This window comes from Cyprinodon variegatus, unplaced genomic scaffold (assembly GCF_000732505.1).
Source record: "Cyprinodon variegatus isolate N-32 unplaced genomic scaffold, C_variegatus-1.0 Scaffold108, whole genome shotgun sequence".
Lineage (NCBI taxonomy): Eukaryota > Metazoa > Chordata > Actinopteri > Cyprinodontiformes > Cyprinodontidae > Cyprinodon > Cyprinodon variegatus.
Window position 1 is genome coordinate 963,014 of NW_015150561.1, and position 10,346 is coordinate 973,359.

The 10,346-nt window shown below is 37.1% G+C and overlaps 1 protein-coding gene across 1 annotated transcript in view; it reads right to left on the reverse strand.

Moving 5' to 3' along the window:
* Positions 1-328: 328 nt before the first annotated feature.
* LOC107084730 (putative nuclease HARBI1) overlaps positions 329-10,346 on the reverse strand; it is a 17,305-nt gene continuing 7,287 nt past the window's right edge. The window contains exons 2-5 of the mRNA XM_015374702.1: positions 1,346-1,381; positions 1,122-1,246; positions 929-1,040; positions 329-835 (exon numbers count right to left, since the gene is read on the reverse strand). Coding sequence (XP_015230188.1) covers positions 534-835; positions 929-1,040; positions 1,122-1,246; positions 1,346-1,381 — 575 coding nt within the window. The 3' untranslated portion in view covers positions 329-533. The remainder of the gene's footprint in view (positions 836-928; positions 1,041-1,121; positions 1,247-1,345; positions 1,382-10,346) is intronic.

A 10,346-nucleotide genomic window follows, 5' to 3' on the forward strand; every position in this document is an offset into this window, starting at 1 on the left:
AACTTCTGGTGCACAGATGGACACAGTTCAGTGATTTACAGTAAATGCCAGTTTCATTCTGAATTGTAGACTACATTCATGATGTGACTCTAATCTAATGTATTTTCAGTTGCCAGTTAAGGAGTGATATAGACTTCTTCTTAAAAAGATACAAAAAAAACAGCAAAGAACTTGTATACTTGGACCGCCAGATCCAAAAGGCAGATCTGGAAATCGACATTCTGAAACTAAAGCTAGAGGTGAGTGTATGGTCACAGGTGAATTCTAGGAAGTATTGAAACTATTTTAAAATCTTTTTCTTCTTTTTTAGCAAATGAAGAACACCATATAAATTGCTGTGATTTTTTTTATTAATTAGTTTATTTTGTGGTTGCATTTGTATGAAATAAAGAACACCATAAATTGCTGTGATTTTGTGTTTATTCATTTTTTTGTGGTGGTGGTGGATATCATGTGTATTAATCTGAGAAGACATTGCAGCATATCATATCCCGGACTACCCTTCCATCCTGGAAATCTTCAGGGTTGATGGGCTATTCCTCAGGGTCTTGTAATTGTAGGGCAGGGTGTTGCTCCCCTCTAATTATGGCAATATTATGGAGAACAACACAAGCCACAATAATGTCGCAGGCCCTTTCAGGGGTTACCCTGAGGTGACGTAGGCACTGGAAACGTGCTTTCAACAGGCCTATGGTCATCTCCACCCGGGCTCTCGTCCTGCAGTGTGCCACATTGAAGCGCTGCTGTGGGCCTGGTTCAGGTTCTGGGTAAGGGGCCATAAGATTTGGTCGGCATGGGTAACCCCTATCTCCCAGCAGAAAGCCATCAATCTCTCCTGTAAGAAAGTTCACATTGCTTAAGAGCTGCATTCCCCTGTAAGTGTTAGTGCATACATTGAAATATGTGTAAAGGATATACATTTACTTACCCCTTTCCAGTCTGTTGCTCAGGGTTGACTCCCGATAGATTCTTGAGTCATGAACAGAGCCAGGCCACTTGGCCTCCACATTTGTAATTATATGTGCAGCATCACATATGATCTTGACAGTGCAAAGAATGAGAGATGTTACAGTATTGTGGTGTAGTCTTTGGCCATTAGAAACAGTAGGCTGTCAGTGTACCTGCACATTAATACTGTGGATGGATCTCCTGTTCACATAGTCCACTTCATTTTCAGAAGGCGCAATGATCGGAATATGTGTGCCATCAATGCATCCAACCACATTCGGAAATCCTAAAGGGAATTCTAATTATTAGGTTACTTCCAGGGGTCACAGCAAGATATTCTTAACTGAATGTAATTTATCAGGTTAGCCTCATTTAAACCGATTTTTACGCCACTGACCTGCAATCCTGTGAAACTCCTCTTTGATGACTCTCACTGGTTTGTGCCCAGGAAACAATACAAAAATTCTCAGAAAGCGCTTAAGAGCGAGGCACACTTTCCTTACCGCTCTGCAAACAGTAGCCTTACAAATATGTTCAGCATCCCCGATGTTATAAAGAAAACTTCCATTTGCAAAGAAACGTAAGGCAAGGCAAAGAATCTGCTCGGATGTAAGAGCACGGCCACGATGGTTGATGTTTCTGATGTAAGGATGGATGAGATTATGGATGTATCTTATTGACTGTAAAGAAAAACAGTAACGCTCAAATAAAAATGGATAGGGATATGACAAAAAATCCACTCTGGGCCTCAAAATCCTTTCCCGACGTAAATGTAACTCCCTACGAAGTAATACAGCCTCTTCGTCAACAGGATCATCCATAAAAGGACATGCCATTTCATTCCCTTTGATGCGCTCTACGTGACTGAAATGTGTGCAATGAATACTGTATGTCCCCAAAGAATCAATGAGGTGTTTAAACACCACTTCCTCTTTAAAAAAGGGGACGAGACCAAAATAAACTCTGGATTTTCTGAAGAAAACCTGCTCCCGACCAGGTTAGGTTCACAGAGTAAATTGCCATGGTAACTGACTCTGAGTATAAGTTACCTCTCTTTCAGAAACGGGCTTGACTTACTCTGCTTTCTCAGGTTTAACTTACCTCCCTTTCTGAAACAGAAAACCCAGAGTTTCCCTCATTTCAGGGTTAACAAACTCAGAGTTTTCACTTAACCTCCTTTCTGAAACAGGCCCCTGGAGGTAAAGATTGACATTACTTTCACAAAGCAGGGCATTGATCCAAAGTATTGCCCGACCTCTGAAGAGACTCTTCCTATAATTCCAAGATTTTTTTTTGAGACATCCATAGTCTGGACTTAAAGCCAATAGCAATTCCAAGATATTTTGTGGGGATATATTAATTGTTGATACACAACCAGATTAGTATGAACAAATAATACCCTCCCAAAAAAATCTAATTACTAATGTTTCTTCTTATCCCTAATAAATTGAATCATTAATTATTAATTGCATTTTCTTTTATTTTGTTTTACTCAAGGTATAGTCTGTCTTTGTCCGAAATTAGTTTTATGATCTGAATACTAAGTTTTAAAAAAAAGCAAAAACTGAAGAAATCTTTAAAGGGGTGATTGCTTTTTTGTTTCTTTTTATTTTAGCACAGTTCATAATTTTTTGTAGTATCAACAGGCAGGTTAAACTATTAGGGTTGAGGTAACTTCATGTAAAAGCTGTAATTGGTTATATAATAAGGAACATTTGACTGCCTTTGTAGGCACCTCTGATTTTGTTTTTATCTGATGTTTTTCTTATATTTAAATTGTAGGACTTCACTTCACTTTGAAATATTTAGCTGCTTATACACTGCTTGTAACTAATTACTCTCATCTCTGAGGTAGTTATCAGACTTTTCGTGTTTTCTTTATTCCCACAGTATTTTACTTGTTTGTGATCATTAATTATTGCTAATGACCTCCATTAGGTCTTAACTGGGTTTTTCTATGTCTATGCATGTTGATTGTACCAGATGAGAGCGAGACGTAGCTAATTAAGAAAACACAATGCTTAATAGAAGATGGAATTAACGTCCTTGAAGTCAAGAGATATTGATGGGTCGCACTGAGGCCGTATAAATAGTTCAGCATGCTTGGTTGATGAGTTCATTAATGGTAATCAGTTTCCACTGGCTTCTGACACATGTATCAAAATGAAACATAAGTACCGTGCCCTATAGTGTTGTTTAAATTCTCACTCAAATGCATCAACTGATTAATTCAAATAACTGTGTTAATTTGTGCCACTGATTATCTGCCCTGCTTTGATGCAGCACCTCATTAGATTTGAATAGCCAGAAGGCGTTCATAACAGCTTCACTAAGAAATTGAATATTCCAAACAATTAATGATGATATTCAGAGTCATTACGTGCAGTCATAGATTTACTATACATTTAAAAAAAATCTACGGTGATATTTAAAGCCTATGACATTAGTGCAACCCTTTAAAACCACCTGAGGTAATAAAGTGTGTTTGACTTATTAATCCTACTAATGTGGGAATGATGAATGGCTGTGGAGAAAGTATGAAAACACAAATTCCTTTTTAAATTTTTGAATTTCATCAATGCTGCAGGAGCAGCTCTTCAATGGGATTCATTAGTTTTCTGTGATTGCTCTGCTGTTCCATGGAGATACCCCCTCACACCTTCAACCTCAAAGACACACTGCAAATACATCAATCTTAGTAAGTCATTTGTTTCTCAAAATGTGATTTTTTTTTTTCTTCTTGAATTGAGAATGAAATTGAGACACTTTTCCAATGGAATAAGATAATTTACCTTTAAAATTAGAAGAAAACAACTGCAGTCTCTTATTTCAGGTGCATAATATCAACTTATCTTATTTTAATGGACCAAATTCTCATTCCATAGGCAGATCATCATTTGCCTACTCAAAGAGTAATTATACTTATTTTAAGAGATTTTTTTTTACAAATTTTTAGATAGTTTTTTCAGTGTACCAGCATCAATGCCCAATAATTTAAGAAAATGCAAAACTGTTTGAAAGAAAAAGCAGATAGTTTATGATCAAACAGAACAAAACAACACCAAAAGGGAAAATAAACTACTTTGTTCACTATGCAGAAACAGCTGTGTGAATTTTATTTAGGAAAACCTTGTCGTTCCTTGTGAAAAATAACTTAACAATATAAAAAATAAAAGCCATAAATAAATCTTTTTCCAAATCTAACTATTTTAATTTTAGTTTTATTACAGGTTAAATATAAAACATCCGATGCTCACACATATTGTGTTGTTTACCAAAAACATGACATCGGCATTACACAAAATTGTAGTAACAGACACAACATGGCTACTGGCTAAGACAGAAAACAATAAAGACTCGGCCTTTTGGCCGCTATGGCAAAAGGAGCATTTAGAGGCTTTCAAACATAGAACAATGTACCTAATGTCAAATGGTGGCACAGCATTATGCTTAGTAGCTCTTTTTTATTTTATTTATTTTTTCAATCCGTATATCTGTGTACTGGACAAAGAATAAGAAGTAGTTTAGGTAAAGGACTCACTAAACAAATCTGAACTTCAGCTCAAATCATCAGCAAGTATATTGAAACTTTAGCACATTTGATTGTTCAAACATCCAAAAAGAAAAGTTGAGACGTAGGCAACATTATATATTTTTTTTAATAAAAGTGCAAATCCTTTTGTGTGATGCGCTTCCATCATGTGTTTCTTCAAATATATGAAATCCATGTATAAAATGTTTGTTTTGTCTTAACTTTCGATAAATTGTAACATTGTAAACAGGATTATAATTACTCTCCAGTTTCTAAGCCTATAGTTTTAGTCATCGAAAAACTAAACTGCTTAGTGAGCTGTCTTTGACAAAGCAATACCGTTACCATGTATTTAATGACTTGGTCTTTAATTGAACATGGTGGGGCATTTTCAAATCCCTTGGGAGGTTAGAAGGAGCTATAAAATGTAAACGAGTGAAACTTCCTTTGCAAGTATAATTTGCTCTGATTAATTCACCTAATAGTATACATATAAACAGAGGCATAAAAATGCTGGTTAATGTTTATATTTTTTCATTGCTGAGTTCCTATAATGCTGCTTTCAGAGGAGAAGGGTTATTTTTAATAGAAGCAAACCAATCTGTGAATAATTATTATTATTGTCTGAAATAAATAATAAATAAAAAATAAATATTCATTCATTAATTCATTCAATAATGAGCTGAAATTTACCCTCAATGTATCACAGGTAAAGGGGAGACAGGTATGATGTGACAGAGTGATCACACTTGAGCTGGCAGGTCTAGAACGTCAGCTTGCATGAGCTAAACCCAATGCAGTCAGTGAATAAAACAACACAAGTGGCTTCTATACCCTATTGGTGCTTTTAATTTACACTCTCTGCCTAGCACTTGGTTTTTCAGTCGTCTGTTTTGCTGTCTGAGAGGAATCTCATCACAGGCTCCTCTGTTGTCTGTCCCCTGTCCTTGTGTTAGTAGGCAGAGCAGCTGAGAGAGGCTTTATCAGCAGACAAGAAAGCCTTTTAATCACCAACGCAGTCTCAGAATGCAGCCATGGAAGCAGGTTCATACCATTGAGAATGCTCGGATCCTCATCTGAAATTCGCAAAGGTAGAAAATCTGGTTCACAGCTTTTGGGCTGAACCATGGAAATACAATCTATTATCTTTTAGAAGTTGGAGCAAGCATTATTTATCATAACACACAACCCCTTCAGAGATCAGTTGTTCTGCTTTGCTGAGTTGTGCAATGTTATTGTATAATTTATCACCATTATCTGTTCAAAAGAATGTGGCTGTGTCAGAGCTTAAAAGAAAAAGAGATCAAGATTCTAAGTAGAGGTCAATATTCATATTTTTACACTTTCATTTTCCTTACCAATTCTTAGTCTAGTGGCAACACTGGTTTCATGTTTGGCTGGCATTCACTGTTTTTTTTCTACAGTTTTGGGCACAATGTTTTACAGTGACATGGCAGCTTCTTTGTGGGTGGGACAGCCTAAATTCATTCATCAACCTCGGTCTCTGTGTTCGATGACTGGCTGGCATTTAGTGGTGAGGCTGTGATTCCTCATTGGCATTATTTACAGCAGCATGAGGTTCACAGATACATACATTGCACACACCTGAGAAAAGGTCATGCTGTAAGATGGATAACAGAAGCAGATTACCTCTGCACCCCAATACTGGTCTTTGTCACAACATAAGATCTGTGAGCTCTTTCTAAAGAAGCAAACTTTTACTCTTTGAATCTGATTTGGTGTTTTATTTGCCCTCTTAAAATCAGGAGACCACAGTTGGAAGTAGATGAAATTATTCATTCCCAATATAACATTTTTGATAATGCATTCAACATCAGGGTATAACATTGATTGTAGGTCTGGAATCCACAGGATTATATTAGGGGATGTAAATGTAGTCCAGTGACTTGAATTTTGCTCCAAAAGCCTTAAGGCTATTTTTTTCTTTTTGTATGCATAAGTAATGTTACAAGGTTTTGTTCTGATTTATTTGTTAACACGACTCACAAAAAATCCTCTGTACATAAAATATTGCACAAAAGACCCCCACTGGCTACTTTGTCAGGTACACCTTGCCAGTACTGGGTTGCACCTCATGGTGCAGATTCATCAAGGGGGATGGTAAACATTCCTTTTAGATTTTGGTTCATATTGACATGTGGGCATCACAGAATCACAAAAAGGTTGAGGTGCAAATTTATGATCTCAATGCACCATTCAACTACTTCCCAAAAGAGCTCTTGTTAATTAAGATCTGCTAACTAGAAGACTTTGAAGTAAAGTGATGTCCCTGCTATGTTTATTAAATCAGAGGGATGTGATTCCAGATTTCTGACATGACATCTTTAATTAAAGCTGTGCCAAGAAGATGGGGACAACATTGTCATAAAGGGATGGACATTGTAACCAACAATCAGGTAGGTTGTGGTATTCAAAAATGTCCAGTTTCTTGTGTGCCCAAAGTAATAAAGTATACTTTAAAGTATACCTCTATACCATTATACCACCACCAACAGCCTGGAGTAGTATTTCAAGGCAGGATGGATTTATGTTCACAACACATTCTGAACCTACCACCTGAAGCTTTGCCAATAATGACACCCACCAGGGAGTTGTATTATTTTTTTGTTAAATCTGTTAATCTGCTTGTATCTGACACAAATGATAAATGGTAAAAAGCATGTACTTATACAGCCCTTTTTCAAGTTAGACGACTTGAGCAAAGCTCTTTACTCTAGATTCAGTCTAGTGTAAACTTTGTAGCCACAGCTTCCCTGGGGCTCACTGACATAAATGAGGCTGCCATACACTGGCCCCACCAGGCCATCTGACCACCATCAGTAGACACAACAAAACTGAAAGCCAGAGCCGGGGCTTCAACCGTCAACCCTTTGTTTTCAGGGAAAACGTCTACATCCGACACTGTCATGCTGTGGTGGAGGTTTTGGGGACCCAAATGCAGAGGTGAGGAGGCAGAGGTGAGTTTTGTAGATTTAATGAAGCATCTGAGGCAGGAACCTAAAAATCGTAAATAACAAATACAGAAAAAAAAAAACTGAATCTAGGAGACATAAGGGAAAACATACATTATTAGCCAGTAAAAAGACAAAGAACCAGCACTGAGGAACTGCACAGGGAGAGTGTTTATAGGAGACAGAACAAAGACTGGTCCAATGAGCTGACAAGAAACAGGTGTGGATGGAAACATTTAGAAGGAAGCCAAGGGGAAAAGAAACAAACACAAGGGGGCAACAGAGAGTAACTCAAGAACAGAACAATGCTAGAAAACAACTACAAATACATTGAAAGTAATAAAAATAAACGTAAACAGAGGGCAGAACCCTGACAGACACCACTGTCATCACAAGCAGAACCCTTTCTTTATATCCATGGCATTCTGGATACCTTAGTTTTAATGACATAATATTTGATCTAGTATAGATTTTTTAAAATCATTTTGAACCAATACATTATTTCTCCCCTAAACTTTAAACAATTGGCATACAGTGATTGGACATACAGTATAGTTAGTTAACTATGTAAAAGAAATCTCACAAAAAACAACAATGACCATGTCAAGCACTTCTACCAACAGGAGTCATGGAGTCTAGAGTCATGAAGGGTTTGTTCAGCTGTCATATTAGATAAACTGAGGAAAGGGTAGGAAAAATAGTCTTTTTATGAGATTTTATTAGATTTTGACTATACCATACACAAAATTCTTGAGTTTTTCTAATATTTGTCTTCTCTAAAAGCAATAGAAAAGCCAGAGTTGGAAGGTTTTTCTGTCCTGCATCATTGTTGTCCAGTTCCAAAAAAGCAGGATAAAAAAGGATATTCCTACATCATGTCAACAGAGACACGAGACTATAAAGGTCTCAGGGTTGAACGAATGGCAGCTATAACTGTTTTTCTCTCTCTTTGCCAAATGGATATCGGCTGTTGTCTTCATCTCCGGTCATGGTTGTGTAAGACAGCAGGTGATAGGTGTCTGTCCAGCAGATCTGGATGTTTAGATGTAATAAGTGTTTTGGATACCAGACTGTATCAAGTCTAGGTATAAGAGTTAATAAATAAAGTGTCGCTCACCAGGAGTGGCAACCTCAGGTTCCAGATTAAATAAGTCTTTTATAGAGTCACAGGCAATAATCTTCACAAGTGGGTAGTTGGGAAAACAAAGGTTTTCGGGTTTGCTGTAGAGAGAAAAAGATACAAAAAATTTGTAGGTGGGCAGAAAGTAATGTTGACAACAAATAACAGCAAAATAATTTCTTCCATTAGTATTGTATAGCTGAGGTTTGACAAACTGGCTGTTGTTAAAGTGACATCTACTGTATGGTTCAGGGCAGGAATGCTAGGTGACACTTTGTAGGCTGATTTTTCAAACCCTTGGTGTGAAGCCTTAACTAATTTATGAATCACAGATATATTCCTACAAGTAAGTTTAGGAAAAAGTCCCCAAAAACACATTTAAAGAGAAAAGTTGACTTGTGAGAGTAATCATAACACTATAGAAAATTACTCTAGCAAACAGATACGTAGCCTTTCAGTGAAAGTACAGGATAGTTTTTTGAACCTCTAGATTTCAAAGACAATTGCAAAAAAAGGCAATGAAAGGGCAGCACTGCATCTTCCCTGTTTATAAAACAACGACCGTAGCAGCTCCTTTTCTAATTCAAGGATTAGGCTCTATGTGAGCATAACAAACCATTCCTCACCGAACTGGAGTTGTAAACTGACAGTTTATTTTTTTTAACACACTCGCAGTTCCCCTGAATCAAAGGTGGAGTCAAACATAATTCATTTGTGTATAAATGTAAGCAGAACTTATACTAACCACATTTTTCTTTAATTCATTCATTCATTCCCCAAACACCAGATAGTGCTGAATTGATTACTCCAGACGTTTTATTTTTGCCACAATGAATCCAAACTCAAATCCCACTGCATATGTAAACATTCTCTTTACAAAGCTACAGACAGTCAGCTGGAAAACGTGTCTCTGTGTCAGTGTCTGTCTAAAGGATGTGAGTATAATGGCTGATGAGGTTAAAGAGGTTCATGTGTACCTCGGTGGGTCTCTGTGGTGTCTGCCTTCGTTTACAATCTGCTTCATAGAGACTTGCAGTGAAAGCTCAGAGGTTCAAGGCTGTGCTCTTTTGGAGTGTTTGCAGTGTCCAGGGCTCATCAGGCAGACTGCAAAAATCTGCCAGTTTAATGTGCTCACTGAGCAGGAACATTGTGTTTGGCTGTGGCTGTTCTTATCTGCCCCTGGGTGGTAGCCTTCTCACATCCTAATTTACTTTGTACTGAAAGGGACTTCAGTTAATAAATTATTAAATATAGATCGGGGCGGTATATGGAAAAAAAACTTAAAGAGATTAAAGTAATAATTAAATTATGGGATAATATTCTTGTATGTTTCCAAATAAAGGAATCACAACCCAGACTGTTGAAAACATCCCTGAGAAAGGCTCAATATATATTGGCACTCTCTGATAAAAAAAAAAAATTATTTTCTTTTCTTCTTCTTTTATGACAGCGGAGCACACAGAAGGACGGATGTCACATGCTTTTGGTACAATCTCATTATGTTGTGCAGGATCCTTGGTCCCCTCTCTTTTCCATCCATTGCTCTAGATTTCTATGTAATTTAGGTCTGGAAACTGAGATGGCCATCACAGAGGTTTTAATTTTATATCTGGCGACTAATTTCTTTTGATCTGTTAGTATTATTCAGATCAATTTTTAGCTAAATAACCCAATGAAGACACATTTACTGTTATTCTGAAGTATCCATCCATCCATCCATCCATCCATCCATCCATCCATCCATCCATCCATCCATCCATCCATCCATCCATCC